Genomic DNA, 19805 nt, shown 5'->3' on the forward strand with positions numbered 1-19805 from the left:
ATCAATAGCGAAACTTAAAAAAGCCAGGGGTCATATCTAATAACCACCTTAGAGTTAACTTTATAGTAAAATATGAGTGTCATGATTGGTCTGTAAAGTTAATTGGCCAATAATCTGAATGAAATCACAGAGGCATTTTAAGGATAGAGATAAAAAATATATTGTCCTTGATTATGGTTTCATTTTTATCCTGTTCACAAGTTTCAACCATTCAAAATGCAATTGAAAACTAATGACTTTTGTTACTTTTTGTCTATGTAAATGGCCGACAAACGTGTTTACCTGATGTTGTTAATTTTAACTGCAGACTTTTGGCACAACAAATGTCAAAATGATACATTAATAATACCTTTTCAGTGGATGGCTTTCATGCAACCAGCGTATCAGACGACTCTATATCAGGCAGACGAACTGCTGGTCAACGTTGAGGAATCCTGGAGAACAGTCCTGGAGCCGGAGTTTAGCAAACCTTACTTTACAAATGTTCAACCAACTTACTGATTGACCTTAATTCAAACCAAAAACCTCACTTAATGATTCATCATATTCAATATCATCACTAAAACTTGCAAAAACGTTCATATTCTTTAATTGCTCATATTTTTGTCGTTTGTTCATACTGTATGATTGCAGAAGGGCATGCGGAACAATTCCATGAATGGGCAATATTGATATAGACAATGACATCATAACCCCTTGGATGATATGCAGTATGAAAGTCAAGTTTTCTCTATACACACGACTAGGCGAATTTTAATATAACATTATCCTGTCACCTGCATACAAACTGGTCCAATAAGAAGATGCCTTGCAAATTTTAGTTTATTAGGATAAATGACCACATTATATTTATATATAGTCAGTTGGTCATGTGACATCGAAAGGGGACATCTTTTCTATTAGTTTAAACTTAAATATTTTACAACGATTGTGAAACAAGTTACTACAACATTTTCTTTCATGCTTTTCGATGAAATATGGGGTTTTATCAGTGAAATAACAACAGTGAAAATTTTCACAGCAAAATAAGGAGTGAAAATATCAACTTTCAGAACTACTTTTAAAATCCTTTGTACTTCCCATTGATCAAGACAGAACACTTCACTTTGAACCAGAAAATGTTGGCAAATTTAAAGAAATGTTTTATATATTTAAATAAATATATATTTGGATATTAACAACTTACCGTTTACTGCCGGTTATCCCGTTTTCAAACGTTTTCTTGATCTTGAAGCTGAATGTTCGAACATTTGCTTTCATACCAAACATGTTACAGACGAAAACAACTGTTCGAACATTAAAAGAATATTATATCATCGTTCAAATGTATTTTTAAGTGTTTGTCGTTGTAATACGTAAAACGAGCTTCCCGGAAAATCCACACAACAATTTACAGATAATCTGATATTTTTTACCCCACCCACGTCTCAAAATATGTCAACAAACTAGCGTGGTCCTCATCATAACCTTGAAAACGACCTGTCTTCAAGCAAAACAGACTGGTCTCTGACATAAAGATGACTGAATATTCATGTATCAATTCATGAAACACACTCTAAAACTAAGAAAAATGTTTAAAATCCAATGATTATCCGCATTTGTTTTGCTAACACATTTGCCCTTCCAAATTTCCATTCATTAAATCGCGGCGTAATTTGGTTACGTTTTCATGCCCCGCTTAAAATAAAAGTATTTTCGTTATTTTAGAACATATGTGCACTTATTAACTACATTGATTACTGTTCATAAAAGATTTGCAGTAAAAAACGAGCGAATAATAAACTATAAGAAAAGTTGACAGCTATAATTTTGCGTGAGGGGCGCCCTACGGGTAGCGGCGTCAATAACACCCTTTTCAAAAAAGGAGGTTATTAAGAAATAAATTAAAATACTAATAAAACTCCGAAAATAAGCATAAAAGAAACAGAAAATTTGTTTATTTCAGTGTAAGTTCGTGTTTAATTTCACTCGTGATCATAGAAAAACTATATTTTTACTTGTTGCTTCTGATACGATGGTAGCATGAGATTATCACGGCAGGTCAGGGCGATTATGGCATAATTGCCTGGCGAAGACAAAACCGTGCGATGTTCACAGTTTACCCATCTGAGGAGGATGTGTTTTCCTGGACGCAGTACTGCACTGTTGATCAGGTGGGAATTTCCTGGTGTTTAATAATAAACCATTTATTTGTCGGCATTTATAATTTCAACAGCGATAAAAAAGTTTGTCAAAAAGAACATTTTTATATTTATTTTGAATTTCTGACTGGGAATATTTATTCAACATTTTGGAAAAAACACACTTTTAAAATTGGAAACATAACCGAATAGCGACCACATTATCAAAGAAAAAAAAACAGTGCCATATTTTAGACGGAGGTGGTTATTCTGGGACAGGATCCCTACCATGGACCATTCCAGGCACACGGTAAGAAAGTTACAAAACTCATATGTAATGTACCTTCACAACGAAATTCAATTAAAAAGATAATTATGAGCTGAGATTTATCACGCTTGAGTTTGTATCCTTGGTTAAAACCAATACTTTAGTCTATTTTGAGTAAGGTTGGACACCTTAACCACCTTGTATGTAATTGTGTAGGTGAAGATCTCATTTATGGTAGATAAAATTGGATTTATTGCACAATAAGTCAAAGCATTCAAATGAAAATATGGCAAATGGCGGCTAAGTATTATAAGAGTAGTATAGTTAAACTGCACATGTTCAGTAAGTGAATGAAGTCTTGTTTTTGTATTAATAAGGTACGTTTAATTTCTTACCAAAATATCATCAACCATCTTAATTTGTTATGTGGGAACAGTTTACAAAATATCTTTAATATTACTTTCAGGCCTGTCATTCAGTGTACTGCCGGGTGCGCCTATTCCGCAACGGTATGTTCATGTTAAGAATCAGAACAATTTCTTGTTTTAAATTGAAAAGATATAATATTAAAAACCAATGTGTCAATGCATGTACATACATTGTACACTTACAATTTGGCTTCCACACCATACATGAACCATGCAGGGGGCTCACTTACCACATTATGTCCTTCTCCCCAAACCATGCTAGTTCCTGCCTCACCACTTTTTCCTGGCTCATTTTCTCGTCCCTGCCTCATAACAACATCATTCTGTATCATGTGCTACCCTGCTGTTATCCATTAGAATACCATTCTGTATCTGCTGTGCCTAGTTAACAATTCTTTGTATATATAACCTATCCTGGTGTGCCTCGTTTACATCATTCTATAATAAAGCTATCAGTGTAGTGTCTCGTTCAAAATAGGGATGCAAACGAATAGCAAAATCCATATTCGAATATTCGGTAATTCTTTCGATTGAATATTAGAATATTTGAAAACCAAAATGAACCTTTAAGAATTATAGTAAACTATTATTCACTAACGTAATAGCCGGGGCCCTGTTACCTTTTTTGTCGTATTCGGTACACGCGAAGGACACTTATTTTTCCACAAATTAGCCTCTGAATTTCCCCATTTTCAGAACATATCCCAAGAAAAAGCGATATATTTTAAACAAAAAAACGAACTGTATCAATTCCTCTGCGTTCATTTTTGTAACCAATGCAAAATAAGATCGGAGAATTTCGTATTTTCCCGGTTAAATGACGATATGCGCCAACATGGGACTTGCAGCCTCGTTCTGAAATTGATGTATACGAAATATATTTAAAGAAAACGACACCACGGCCAAACTTCGATTTTAACTGATGTATTGTACAACAATACAGGACATACGAGTATATCATTAAACGTTAAACCACACAGTTACTTTTCAACGCAAGAGCGTTTTATAAAAACATGGAAAACAGTTTAAAGCAAATAACTAGCACACGTCCTTCGTATCATCAAAGCGATTTGAGCAATATCGCCAAGCTTGATTACCAGTGAAAACAACACTTTAAACTATTCTATATATATCCAACTCTGTAGTGTCTCGTTTACACCATTCTGTAACATGTTCTACCATGCTGTGCCTTACTACAACACCAATCTGTAATATTTCCTACCTTGTTGTGCCTCAATACAACTTCATTCTGTATCATGTCCTACCCTGCTGTGACTCATAACAACACCATTCTGTATCATGTCCTACCCTGCTGTAACTCATAACAACACCATTATATATCATGTCCTATCCTGCTGTGACTCATTACAACACCATTCTGTATCATGTCCTACCCTGCTGTGACTCATAACAACACCATTCTATATCATGTCTTACCCTGCTGTGACTCATTACAAAACCATTCTGTATCATGTCCTACCCTGATGTGACTGATAAAAACACCAATCTGTATCATGTCTTACCCTGCTGTGACTCATTACAACACCATTCTGTATCATGTCCTACCCTGCTGTACCTCATAACAACACCATTCTGTATCATGTCCTTACCTGCTGTGCCTCATTATAACACCATTCTGTAGTATGTACTACTCTGCAATAACTCATTACAACACTATTCTGTATCATGTCCTACCCTGCTGTGACCCAATAACATTGTTCGGTATCATGTCCTACCCTGCTGCGACCCATTAACATTGTTCGGTATCATGTCATTTCGTGCTGTTACCGATAGAAACACCATTTTGTATCATATCCTCACCTGCTGTTACCCATAACAACACTCTTCTGTATCATGTCCTTCCCTGCTATGACTCATTTACAGTATTCGGTATCATATACTCCCCTGCTGTGACCCATAAACATTGGTTGGTATCATGTCATTTCGTGCTGTTTTCGAAAACAACATCATTCTGTATCATATACAACCCTGCTGTGACCTATTAAAATTGTTCGAAACCTTCCCTGGTCTTACCTATAACAGCACCATTCTGTATCATATCCTACCCTGCTGTGACTCATTAACATTGTTCGGTATCGTGTCCTTCCCTGCTGTTACCCATAACAACACCATTCTGTATCATATCCTTCCCTGCTGTGACTCATTAACATTGTTCGGTACCGTGTCCTTCCCTGCTGTTAGCCATGACAACACCATTCTGTATCATATCCTACCCTGCTGTGACTCATTAACATTGTTATGTATCATGACCTCCCCTGCTGGCACTCATTTAAATTGTTTGATATCATGTCCTTTCCTGTAGCTTGAAGAACATATTCAAGGAGCTGGGGGAAGAATATCCGGCTACTACGATATTTCAACAACCTTCCCACGGCTACCTGAAGGGTTGGGCAGAACAAGGTAGGCTTTTTGCTCAACACATTAACCCGACATTGATACCACATTATATGCCTTTCCATTATTGTGATACCTCCGTTGCATAGCAGGCAGGTAGAGATCATTTTTCTCCCACCTCAGATAAGTAGATCCATTAATTTAACCATGCTAGAAATTCTTATCTTGCCCACGGGCGAAGATAAAACGCCTGTATGGAACTTCTTTTAATGGTCACCACATTGTAATTACCTCCCTTGTTGAAGACTGTCGTCTGTAGCATCATGGAAACCTTGTCTTTAGGCAATATTTAGAATGCGAGTTAATTATTTCTCGCTTCAAATGTCACAAGAACACAGTTTTCACGCACCTTTCAAGAAATAATGCTTCACTCTTCTTAGAACTATTTAAAGACCGATCACACCATTTACATACTCTGAATCACTGCGCGAATATCCATGATTACAACGAATTATTGCATATCCGTACGCAATTATTTTCATTAAGTACTAAAGAGTTCCGGCAAAAAATACATTTTGACTTAATTTTGTTTAACTGAGGTGGGAGAAAAAGCATCTACCATAGCGGCTCGTGTAAGATAGGTTCATCCCGACCCTCGCGCAGGGTGTTTTGCGGAAACTCGGTAAACCTCGTTTCCGCAAAACACCCTACGCTCGGGTCTGAATGAACCTATCTTACACTCTCGGCCATGGAAGATACTTATAGTCTGGCATCGCCTGTGTCATTGTCGTCATCAATTGTCAATCTTTAATAAACTTGATCGCGATGTTAAAATGTACTATGACTATACTACAGAATTTTAAAAGCTTCCAAGATTGCAACATTCACTTTGGAGTTATCGGCGTTGAATGATATCTTTGCAAGTAAAATTGAGCATGAAAAGCAAAGACACTATGCGTTGTGTGCACGTTGGTATTTAGAAATAGTTTTTACAGTCATAGTAAATGGAAACGATGATGCAATGGCCAATTCTTTAAGTGAATGCTTTTCGTCGTCAGCTATCGATGCTTCTAAGCTTTAAAATGGATGTTGTAAACAATAGTTAATAATATGAATGATTTGTTTCTTGTGCAGGTGTGTTGATGCTGAATTCAGTACTGACAGTTCGAGGGGGGTTCGCAGAGTCTCACAAAGGCCAGGGCTGGGAGCAGTTCACAGACGCCGTGCTAGCGTACCTTAACAACATCAAGAACGGGCTAGTCTTTGTTCTGTCGGGAGCGGATGCTCAGAAGAAGTGGCGGCTCTTTGATAACGTAAGAAGAAGAGGAAATAATAAAGAGTACATAGCTCTGGTTCGTCAACAAGTGACAAGTGAAGAAATAGTAATTAGAAGGTGCTTTAACCGACACTCATCTTAAAATACAATTAACTGTTTGTATGCTTGGATACAGTTAAGATGTATGATGTGCTTTAAGTTGTGCACAATTATTTCATACTATGTTTTGAATTGAATTGCATTCATCTCAGTAGTTTTAGACATAAAAATACAGAAGTTATTCAGACTGGCATGTTATACAAAAAATGATTGTAGGCATGTTAAGCTCATCTCATCTGAGAAAACAAATGCTGAGGAATTATGATAGCCTTGTCGTAGATGTTGTTGTAGAGAAAAGGCTTTAAAGGGGCTAGACACCAGATGATACAATTGCAAGAAAATAGGAAAATTGTCAAAAATTTACATAAAATTGACATCGTCCGTGTGCAACGCATTTAATCTTACTAACTGATGTATCATTTCGCTTATATCATATCGAGGGGTGAATGCGAAAAGGTTCTAAGTGACATTAAATAACGAAGCAGATAGAACCTTTTCGCTGTCACCCCTCGATATGCATCCATCGCATTTTTTACGCTTTTTTCCAATTCGAAATTAACTCAGGCTGTCCACCACGTACATCCAAGTAAGTTTTAAAATAGCGTCAGATTATTTATCTGTACTCATAAACAGATATAATTTAAACTGGGAAAACAATTTGCGTTTTTTTAACGGGGAAACACAGAGAAAGTAACATGCGTGTTGTGTTTATTATTTTAATCATGTAAAATGATATATTAACGGCCTCCTAGTAGCTCGCATTGATAATTATAGGCTGTTTTTGAGGAAATACAGTATTTGACAATTTTGAAGATTTTGGAACCATCTGGTGTCTAGCCCCTTTAACCTTAGCCATAACTCTAAAATATTCATTACATTAAAATGAAACTTGGTACACATGTTGCCACAGTTAATAAGCACAAGTACAGCAAGCTTTAAAATTTGTTGAGTTGTGCCCTGGCCTTGTTCGACTGGAAAATAACAGACAAGCGTTATTGTGTTCTCAGAGGTCCTCTTGTTGGAAATGCTTGTTTCCTTTTATTGTAACTGATGTACTGTATATTTTAGGAAAGGCACCTTGTCCTGACGAGCTCCCATCCCTCCACGCAATCTGCCTATAAGGGATTTTCAACGTGTCGGCATTTTTCACAGATTAATGCGTATCTGCAGGCAAATGGGAAATAAAACTGGTCATACCTGCCCCCTTTTGCATAGACTTGATATATACAGACTTGGACTTGAGACTTAACATTAACCAGTCCATTCCATGTTGGCTTAGCCTATCCGCTGTGTAAGACTTTCAACTGAAAGGTATTCATTATGTTGCCTTTGACCGGGTGACATATTGTAAAAGCCGCATATGCATTGAAGATTGTTCATATTATGTATCTTTTTCTGTGTACTGCATGACTATATCACTGACTTTAAGAATGTGTAGGCTATGGCAAAAAAAGGATCTTAAACTTGTCAGTTTTGTTTTTTAGAGAAAAATAGTGGAGAAAAACAATGGAGTATTGTCAAAGCCATGGTATAAGGGATGGGTGCATTTTTTCTTTAAACCTTGGTTATCAAGAAAAGATGGACAATAACACTGGCTTTGATAATAGTCGAATTGTTCTACTTTAATAAATACTTTGGATGAAGTCTTTATCCACTGAAGTAACAACAGACGAGCACGGTCAACTACAGTAGTACTCTTGCTCTTGTTTTGGCTCGTCTGGTTGATCACAAAATGTTGGTGTAATCCTAATCTGGAATGACTGCTTAATATTTCCAGTAGGCAAGTTTATTGTAAAGTTTGACAAATTGGAATGACGTGCATATTCTCAAAAACGTTATTTATATTATGTTTTTTTATCGTAAAAGAAATGTATTTACTTATGACCTATGTTTTTTCTGTATTTACATCTGTTGGCCATGACTATTGAGTAGACTTTACTACAGAGTGTTGTATATGTTTTAGGTTATGAATGTTGTAACATTGAATGCCGAATAAACAAAATGTTATGTTATAGTAGGGATTGAAATCGATCTAAAATCATTATAGATCAAAGAAAATTATCAATCAAGCTTTTTCGATTAATTTGAGATTATGTTATCTAAACAATAAATGTACAGGAATGTTAACTTCTTGCTATATTGGAGTACTGTTTCAATGATCTTGTTTAGTTTATAAGCTGAATTGAAAATTATTAATACTGTTCATCAACAATATTTATTTCGAGATAAGCCATATAGGGATGATCTTAATTGAGATTATGCAATCAATTATCAACAACCTGTATCATAGCAATCAATTATCAACAACCTGTATCAGAACAATCAATTATCAACAACCTAGAAAATTTATTTTGACTTAAGCATATAAACAGCTCATCGTCACATTACACAACATACACAATACGCATACACATACAAATAAACAATAAATAGATGAATAAATGCATGAATCATTATTCAATTTCTATATATAGTGATAGAGAAAACAACAACAACAACAGCTTTCATCTCGCCTATAAATACCTGTGAGAGTGTTCACTCTCTACTCTCCATAGAGGAACGTTTAGGCAAATGTTAGGCAATGGTACTTTTAAAGAATACAGTGGTTTGATAACGGTGCTAAATAGTTATAAGTGCAAAGATAACAGTACAAAAACAACTAATCTTAAGACAAAACACATGGAAGGATATAAAGGATATAAATATTTCTAGAAAAAGCATATATGTATTAAAACATAATCATTTCTTTCTTTTAAATCAACACCCTGTATCATAACAATCAATTATCAACAACCTGTATCATAACAATCAATTATCAACAACCTGTATCATAACAATCAATTATCAACAACCTGTATCATAACAATCAATTATAAACAACCTGTATCATAACAATCAATTATAAACAACCTGTATCATAACAATAAATTATCAACAATACTTATATACTATACTGTATTACAATACAATACTCAATCATCGGTTTTTCCTTGATCCATGCTTATGTACATAACACACTTTCATTTCAGCCTTATGTTCTTTGTAACTGATATTGACATTGTTGAAAATTTTAGAATTTTGTATTGTTTGTAATATATCTTAATCTTTTTATCGTCCATAACACTTACATTGTACAAAAGACTCTAATAGAAATATATTACGTTTTAATTTTTATTTTTTTTTGTTTTCTTGTCAATTTAGAAGCAATGATTTTTCTTGCAAACTTTTTAATCTGAACACTTTTGAATTGCAAAATAATCCCTGTAAGTTTAACATTTGGGGAAACTAAGTTGAGATCGTGCCAAATAACATTCAAAGACAAAACATCTAGTCGAAGTGTGTACAATATAAGTTTCAATGCATTGTATAAATACCAAGGATATGTCAGTTTTCGACAATTTTCTTTTAATCTTGCAAATTGATCATCTGGCGCACAGTTGCTTTAACGTAATAAAGTTGAAATTCCGTAATGGTCCATGTCGTGTCAAAAGTAGGTCACATGGCCAAATGTTGACAAAACATCTTGTTAACACTATTGAGGCCATATGTTGCATCCAATACATCTGAACGATTGGTCACTGAGAATCTATATAAAATCTACATTTAAAGGCCTAGTTTTGTCGTTCTATAAGTGACCCCCCCCCCCCAACAAAATAAAACAAAAACGTGTATTATACACAAGTACACAACCTTTGTGTATTGATTTTATTCTAATTGTCTTATCGGATCGCCGATCTGATTATCCTGATGTGCAGTTTTGGAGGTTTTATTATAGAAATGGCCCTGAGACAATAAACAGGAAATTGGCCCCTACTGCGACATCAGTGCAGTTAGCAGGAGATGCACAGCAGGGGATTGTCATGCCAAACATTCCTTAAACTTGGCTTTTATGTTAAGTTTAATTACATGTATAAGTCTTTTCCTGTCAAAATTTGCGTCTCTATGCCTAACGAATTATATATGAGAAACCAAGTCGTCACGGTCCGTTTTGGCTCTTGTCCGATGTAAAGTATGTCTTATTGCCAATTGCTTGGCTGGCCTAGAGACATTTTCAATCCAATCTGTATGAAGCTTGTTGCTATAAAATCTAAATGATCGATTTTATGTCATGTTTGGTTAAACAAATCCTACTTCTAGCACGAGGTCAACCATTACCAAAGAGATACAACATGTATAGTTACTCTAATAAAGCCACCCTTTCACCCAATCTTCAAAACAAATGTTAAAAATACCTAGATACCACATTGTTTAGCCAATCGTTATTAAACTTGACCAGATGTTTATGTACGTTATGTTCGTAACTGTTTGGTCAAACAATGGTCACGAGGGCAACAGTCAGAGAGAATCACTTGTTAACCCTTTAGAGGCCATATTTTCTACTTATTTTTTGGATGGAATGCGTGTCTCCTTGAAACTATGCCAAGTTCGAGTATGGGTCACGAAGGATCCAAACGTAGGTCATTAGGTTAACATCACGGAGTACATCAAATTCGTCAAAAAAAAACGTTAAAAGGTAAAATGACATCAGTGTTTATCCATAGATAACAATTTTCAAATGTTCCAATATTCTTACCAATAATCTTTAAATGGTCCAATATGTTTTCTTACAGACAAAAAATAAAGAACATTTTTTTAAGAAAAAAAGCAGGTGGTACTCAATTAAGCTGATGTGGGTCATGCAGGGCAACAGTAGAATGGCCTCGTAAATATTTCGGCTGAAGTCGGGTTACCCTGCCGCAGTCTTAACAAAATCTGCCTTGACAACACGCAGAACAGATGTTAATAAGTGTGTATAACCGTCGTTCCGTGCCCATCGACTCACCGTGTGTCATCATGACTTAAAGTTTATATATCGAAGCCAGCCATTTAATTTGTATATCTGACCGCCAAGCATCGCGCTCAACGCTTTTCACCTTTCAGAAGGGTTGAAACCATACAAGTAACTGACCGCCAAGCATCGCGCTCAACGCTTTTCACCTTCAGAAGGGTTGAAACCATACAAGTAACTGACCGCCAAGCATCGCGCTCAACGCTTTTCACCTTCAGAAGGGTTGAAACCATACAATTAACTGACAGCCAAGCATCGCGCTCAACGTTCATCACTTTTCAAAAAGGGTTTAAACCATACTATTATCTGACCGCTAAGCATTATGCTCGACGCTTTTCACCTTTCAAAAAGTGTGTAAACCATACTAGTAGTATCTGACCGACAAGCAACGCGCTCAACACTTATCACCTTACAAAAAAACACAGGGATTCGACACGTAGCTTGGACACTAAAATATGGCCTTTCAGTCTTTTGATATTGTTTAGAAAGTAATAAATTGACATTTCAATATAATCATTTTTAGTTTAAAAATAATATCATTATATTATACATATATATTTAAAAAAGACAAGGTAGTAGCCTCTTAGTACCTAAACCAACAGCTTAGTTAGACGCTGGGCTTTACATTGTGTTTACCTACAACACGGTCTTCACGTTGAATAACCGAATACGTTATTATTCAAAGGAACGATGTTGTACTAGAGACAACAAAATCTAAAAAGATACATGAGATGCATTGAATTTGACGACAATAACAACCTGGCAAAAACACGCTGTTGTTTACAATGTTGATACTGCTTGATAATGAAGCGTAAGGCTCGGATATCGACGTTTTCAAGTTTCCTACCTTGATTAAGTAATATCTGTATTATTCTTCAATCGATTGAAAACATCAGGCACTCTCTGTTTACAAGCCAATGTTTGCTGCTCGGAAGCAGGTTGTAACGAGGGAAATAAAATCTATTAGCTGGAATTAACCGCCTTCTAGAACGTGACTTTAATAGTGGAAATTGAAATAGTAATGTTCCTTAGTTATTTCGAGGGTTGTTGACGACTTTTTTTGACGGTATGTGAATATACCAAGCATGGTATCAGTAGTGTTCAATTAAACTGATCTAGATTTTTTTATTAAATGGAAACTTATCGACAGCAATACTATTTCACTTGTTCATCAGCTGCTTCTCTTTAAAACCATTGTTATACTCGGCAAGCCAGGGGCGTAGCCAGTGTTACGCACTTATGCATGTGCGTAATATCAATATCAAAAATGAGAAAAAAAATATGGCCAATAATGGCATCAAAGTTGAGGGATAAGCTAAAAATTTATATCCAAAAAAAGGAAGATCAGCACATGTTACTGAGCCTAAATCAATCACTTGGTAACTACAAAGACGGCCACCTCGAACATATAATTTCCCCAAATTCACCTCAGAGCTAATTTCAGTTCCATTTCCCATTTTCACCCTGGGGAGGCCCCCGACCCTCTAGGCTACAGGAATATTTCCCCTCCCACAACCCTCCCCCTTACGTGCGTAACATTCAGTAAGGCCTGCAAACGGCGGAATGACTAGCATCCAAGCATGATCATTAATAATACATAAATCCTATTCAGACAAACAGGATATGATATTTAGATAGTGCCTTTCAAGTTTATGATCGTATGTCCATCCTTATCTAATTACAACCACTGATTCACTTTCAATGTTTGGATCGTATTAGGTTTAATAAACAGCTTCATTTCCAGTCGGTCCCTGTGCAGACGGATGTGGACTGGTCGCAGACGATCGTCTCAATCTCATCTGCTGTGATAAATCCCCTGGGCAAACGTCACAGGCGCCACGTGCCCACCAAGACGACACCGGAAGTGCTCTACCAGCAAATGATCCAAAACACTGTGTTAGTGGACAGTATTTCGGACAGCAATCGCTCTCGTCTGCCATGGAATAAAAATGTCGGGAAAACGTCCTGGGCGTCATATGTGTTTTTGTTCGGTATGACGATCGTAGACCAAGCCTTAAAACCCTAGTAGGGTTAATTATATTTACTTTATATATGTGATTCATGCTTTATTGATGAGGGTAAATTCACAAAACCGTTCAAGGAATCTTCACACCTCACAACCATTCTTTGCACTTTTCAATCATACAACTTATACGTTGCATCCAACTACTACCTACAAAATGTGATTATTATAGTGTACCCCTCTCAATTAAGGATCAGCTTACTGGGAATTTGGGAGTCATTTATGCACATCCTGAGTCCAATCCTATATACCAGGCGCCTGGCAGGAAGGCAATCGGAACACATTCATTTAACAAACTGTTAGGACAGCATTCTGCCATATCAGAACACGCCCGTCCTTCTACCTTACTTACCGTAAGCGGAGGCTCTTACCATTAGGCCACGGTCCACGTAGCAGAACATCTGCCGATGCTTCATAAATCTATGTAAAACTTCATTCGACCAAAGCCTAAACACATAAGCAATTTCGCCTGGCACAATAACCTATTTCTTGATTACTGAGAACAATTTCGAAACTACAGTAATTAAGAAAATATGGGTGTTTGTGTCCAGACCATGTTTCAGTGTATAGTTTCTTAGGCTAACTATTTACAGAAAACCAATTTAATTGTCAGAAATTAATTCCACAACTTCATTCCAGTTGTCAGTGCTCCTTTTATTTCGTTTATTTTGAGTATACCTCCGTTAATTTCGCTTGCACCTCCGTTGATTTTGCTTGTTCCTTCGTTTAATTCGCGTTCTCCTTCGTTTAATTCGCGTTCACCTCCGTTTATTTCGCTTATGCTTCCGTCAATTTCGAGTGCATTTGCGCTAATTTCGATTGCACCTCTGCTAATTTCGCGTGCACCTCCGTCAATTTCGAGTGCATCCCTGCTAATTTCGAGTGCATCTCCGCTAATTTCGAGTGCACCTCCGTTAAAACTCTAGTTATATCGATTATGCAATAGATAATACAATATTTAGTGATCATATCGTCTCGAAGGTGAAATGAAACCACCATCTATGTGAAAAAGAAGCCAAAGCGCCGCGGAGCGAATGCTAATCTGTTCTTTACTTCCGCCAAACAACTGGAATAACTCAATAATTCTTCATGCCAGAATTATAATCATTGCAATATATGTTCATTTGTTTCTGACAACATGCGTGTAAGTTTTATTTAAAGATCTCGGACGTTTTTTTCTTCAAAAACTGATGAGCTAGAAACGTTAGAAGCTTTCTTCTCCGTTTAATTAAATTCAAATTTTGAAGAATACAAATATCAATGTTCATCGAATTTGTTAGAAAGGACACTGGAACTATGAAATACATTGAACGTGTCATGCCGATGTGTAGTTTTGTTTCACGTTCGATACTTTCCGATATACGAATCACAACTTCATACCAAACCCATTTTAAACAGTGTACACATATCACTTCAGACATTTTGTCATTCACTCAGAGTTTGTGAATCAGTCATTGCTGTGATAGATTTTCTTTATATCTTCAGCTGTTTACCAGGTATGCCAACTTTCACATTTGATGTGTTTTAATTAATAGCATGAATCATCGCCGACGTCTTTAAAGGGAAACACTCGCAATCATTTTTATTTATATTTAAGTTTATTGCTATTGAGATATTTTACTTACTTTTATGAACAAACACAAATCAACAAATGGCCGATCATAACTAGTTTGGACAAAATTTTGTAAATCCAAGCCTAAAATATTTCTATTTTCAGTTATGTTACTACCTTTTTGGCCAAATAGAGCATTTATGTCATATTTGTAAGTGCCCTATGCTCCTTTGAACAGTGCGGTTCTACTTTTGGAAACCTGTCCATGTACGAAATCGCTCCTACGATTATTGATGAAACAGCCGCAAAATTGCAGAAATAAGTTTAATATCTTAGGTGAAAAGCCTTTAATCATCGACTGCATACTGGTCCAGTATAGATCATATTTAGACAAATTTCTTTTCGGCCAAAGATACTTTATTCCATTACTACACTACAAGAGAACATGGTATATAAAAACTGGAACTGCATCAATAAATCACAACAAACGGGTTTTTTTATCATTATAATATGCAATACTTGTATTTCCTTAAATGTACATGCATGAAACCCTAATGCCAAACAAAGAAGGGTCTTAAGAGTATCCATTTTAACATTCCTTTTCAGAATCACAAGGGTAACATACGAATTGATTCAGTCAACACAGAACAGAAGAGAATGTTTATTTAACTTAAGCATATACATCGTTATAAACACAGAATGAAAAATAGCATGCATGTAATAAATAAGTAATGCATATGGATATTATGGTAATTATACCAATAATGCATATATTGTACACAAAACCAACACATTTAACAGCAATTAGTACCCACACATACCTAATGAATATACATGCATACTTACACTCTACAGTTCCTGGTTTAAATTAGATATGTTGTTGCAAGCACCACAAGAAGTTATAGGTATCTCAAAGTCACAAACCATTTCATTTTGTTGAAACCAGGTCAAGCAATGATCGCATGTTTTTGCTAGCGTTAGTCTGGGAGTATCCACCTTATTAACTGTAACATTATATATCTGGGTAAACATTGAAAAAATATCTCCCTGTGAATATACAAGAAAACATATCTGTTGAAAACGCCGATTAACTTTAAAAGGTATGATAAAACCAAGCAAAGAAATAAGTCAACCCGCAAGGACATACAAGTGGTAAGATTTTAATACAAGCAAAAAACGTTAGAGAACACCATCACTAGATTTAGACTTGATTGTGGGCTTCACACCAGCTTACAGTTCTCTTAGCATCCTAGTCATACTAAGAGTATGGTTAGTGGGCGCAAGGCTAATCTGTTTTCATTAATCAAGGTTCAGAACTCATCATAAATGTTCGCCATTGGTAACATTTAACTATAGTGTGCTTTCCTTGAATGATTTTTATGTGATCACCCAAGGTTTGCACCTAGTCAATAGCCACATCTGATGGAGACAATAATTCCAAGTATCCCATCATTTAAGTAACAGAGGCGCAGGGCATTATGAAATAATTACAAGTATCTCACCAGCTCAATTCCTTCATGTTTCATCAAATTTATTCACTTGCATTTATAATATGCAAATCTTATTGCTAATTTTCGTTTTTAGGGGATAAAAACATTGTACCAAGTGTATGGTTAATGGGAACCAAGGCAATTCTGTTTTTCATTAATCAAGGGGCAAAACGTTCTAATCAAGAATGTTAGCCACGGTAATAGTACTTGCTACTACGCAATTGTACTGTTACCGATAACACACGTACAAACTTTCGTGGGACTTCCTTGAATGCTTTTTAATGTGATACAGAGTAGCAAATCCTAATGATGATAACAATTTCAAGGCTTTAAAAGTATCGCATCATTTTAGCACCAGAGGCACAGGGCCTTATAAAATAAGTACAAGTATCTCACCAGCCATGCCCTTGTCGAGGTATTGGACCTCGACCCTGTTTACCCCTGTGGGCAAAAAAATCCAAGTGAAAAAAATGTGCATACGAACGCAAATACCCACAGGGGTAAATGACAAATGGGTACAAACTTTCCTTAAGTCTGGAGGTGGGGTAAATTTTACACGTGGTTTTTGATATCAGATAAGCAAAACAACTTATTTATAATTATAAGTTATTATTACACTTTTGTTTACTCTGTAAAACCATTTTCAATATCTCAGATGACTGTTTCTACAAAGGACTGCAATATCATGTCATTTATTTTAATATTTTGTTTTCAAGTTAAGCTATTTGGACTTTCTTTCTTGGAGACTCATATGCTATCAAAATGGAATGCTAAACTTTCAAATACATTAATCTATAAACGCTATCAAACTCCTTTTTCAGTGTTGATACTTATAAAGTTACCAACTTATACATTCTTGATTTAAAGTCTGGCATTTCTATTTTTGAACGACAGGTATCTTTCTTATTTTATTTAAATTACTGCAACATTATATCGCTCAGTGAATAGGAGTTTTATTTATTACAGAAACTGATATCTTACGTAAGTAATGTTAGCTTCATCATTGTCAAATGTTCTTTTCAACTCAAACTATTTGCATTTTATTAAAGTGACACTGTTATTCAAAATCAATACATACACAGTTATTACAAAAAATAGGTTTTGAGTGATAAACCTTTAACAACTTACTAAATAGTGCATTAATGGAAATTATTAACTTCTGATAACAAGATTGTAACCGTGTATTTAATTGCTGAAAACGCAAAATATTAAATGATTGGTGAGTGCTAAAACATAGACTGTGATCTACTGTCGTCTCTTAAGGTAGAAATACCGTGTTTTCTGAAACTTTGTTTTAAATTAAACTCGGTACTCTTCATAAGAACCATTGTTTTTGACATTTATTCATTCCTTTCGGTATATTAAAACAGTTGTATTAAATTTGGTAAATCTCATGTGGAAATAAGAGTTCATCTGCCCAAATTTGCCCACGTCGCAATGAAACATATATCATTATGGATATATGGTATAACTTTTTTATTATTCACTTTCAAAATTCAGTTCAACATCATTTGAATGTCAAAATGCAAATATGAACAATATCGACAGCGTTATTACTAATATCTTCATTTTATATGTTAAAGTCATAATGTTATCATTTTTATTATATTTCTTTATTTAGAATTTTATCATATTAGCTTTTTCCAAACATTAAAATTCATACCATATTCCTACTTAAACGCATCCAGTTCTTAACAAGCTTCATATAAAATATGTGTGAGTTTCCTATAGTCCTATCTAGCCGGAAGTATTACTTCTAAAACTTATGATGCTATAGTTAAGTCCATCATGTGTCAAGCAAACACCAAAGCAGCAATAAAATCGGATTTCCTAACCACAGAAGCCAATTTTTGCGAAACTCCATGGAAACCAGTTATAAAAGGCTGCTGATTTTTTAATTTAAGTTCAAAAATTGTTGTTGTATGCATTTTTGTTAACACGTTAGTAACGGTTTAAGCAATAAAACATAATTTTCGAACGGAAATATGAATATCTGCGATCTGATTTTTTGTCAGCAATCTTATATCATTGGTTTGCAGATATTTACGCAAAAATTTGCTCTTTCAAAGACAACAAAAAATAAAAAGGTGTAAAAATGGTAAATCTGTGGGAGTGCACCTTAAAGACACCGTAAATTAAAGCGCAGCGCATATGCACTGATGTTTGAAACATATTTCAATCGGACGGCATTGCTGCATGTTGTACTTTCGATTTCTACGAGAAATAAACATATGTCAAAGCTACCAACTCACTGTAAGTATCTTTTTCCCATATCATTTGATTGCTAACAGATTTATTTGAGGCTATCATACGTTATTTTTATTCGATGTGTGTGTTATTATGCGAAATTGTGCAGTTTTCATGTGTTGATTTATGTGGGGAGTATCATAGGGGCATTTTGCGTTGTTATGACACACCCATATGACCATGCCCCCCCCCCCCCACAAAAAATAGATAAAAAAACAACTACATAAATAAAATATTCCAAGTCTCATAAGCAACGATTGGGAAACTGTCACTTGTAATTACTAACCTTTTTAACTATTATTCTATAATTGTTGTAAAAGGTGACGACTCGCCATTGTATTTCCACTTATTTGTCGAGATGATCATGTTCAAGAAATCCTAACTTGGTCAAATCTCATTCAAACACAACAATTTTGGACTTTCCTTGTAGAGGTATGACCAATCTTGTTTGGGTTATTATCCTGCCTTAAATCACCAGAAGATAAAAAGTGATACTATGAATATTAAAACTTAAACAATCAATTTTTTGTTTTAAATAAGTTTACGCTTCTTCGGTAAATCGTACTTTTGGTATCATAATACGCAATAAGTACTCGATATATCAAAGAGAATTAACTGTAGCTTAAATACATTTGCTTATTTAACGAACGGTAAATAATAACCTTACCGAGCGACGAAACTTCCTTTGTTTATTGGAAATAAATTTTAATATCTCGGATTAAGCAAGGTATAAAAATATATTCTGTGTAAAATTTAATGCGTTAGACATGTAGGTGCTCTTGTTAAGTCTTGTTAAGTTTTCTTATACAGCAATTCAATTGTATGCTTTCATTTATTTGGAGAGAATTGCGGAGGTTTGGGTAATATTAGCTAGGGTAGGTGAGGTTGGGTGGGACGAATTGACTATGTATTAACATATTATACAGATATTTGAAACACAAAGAAATATAATCCTTATTAAACTGCAATTTTGTTTATGTACCAAACGAATAATTTACCAAGCGATCACTTTACCATTTTACAGGGGTTGATGAGGGATGCAGTTTGTCCAAAATATGTGATATGGATATAACAGAATTAAGTCCACGTTTATTTTTAGCTAAAACTTGTTTAAATACA

At 35.2% G+C, this 19805-nt stretch overlaps 1 protein-coding gene across 1 annotated transcript; it reads left to right on the forward strand.

The window, feature by feature from the left end:
- Window positions 1-1296: 1296 nt before the first annotated feature.
- LOC128212211 (uracil-DNA glycosylase-like) lies at window positions 1297-9655 on the forward strand. The gene is made up of 6 exons (XM_052917549.1): window positions 1297-2153; window positions 2376-2430; window positions 2855-2897; window positions 5140-5237; window positions 6306-6484; window positions 7615-9655. The coding sequence occupies exons 1-6, from the start codon at window positions 2088-2090 to the stop codon at window positions 7729-7731; spliced, it is 558 nt and encodes a 185-aa protein (XP_052773509.1). The 5' UTR covers window positions 1297-2087; the 3' UTR covers window positions 7732-9655.
- The last annotated feature ends 10150 nt before the right edge of the window (window positions 9656-19805 follow it).

The sequence above is a fragment of the Mya arenaria genome, chromosome 12 (assembly GCF_026914265.1).
Source record: "Mya arenaria isolate MELC-2E11 chromosome 12, ASM2691426v1".
Taxonomy (NCBI): Eukaryota; Metazoa; Mollusca; class Bivalvia; order Myida; family Myidae; genus Mya; species Mya arenaria.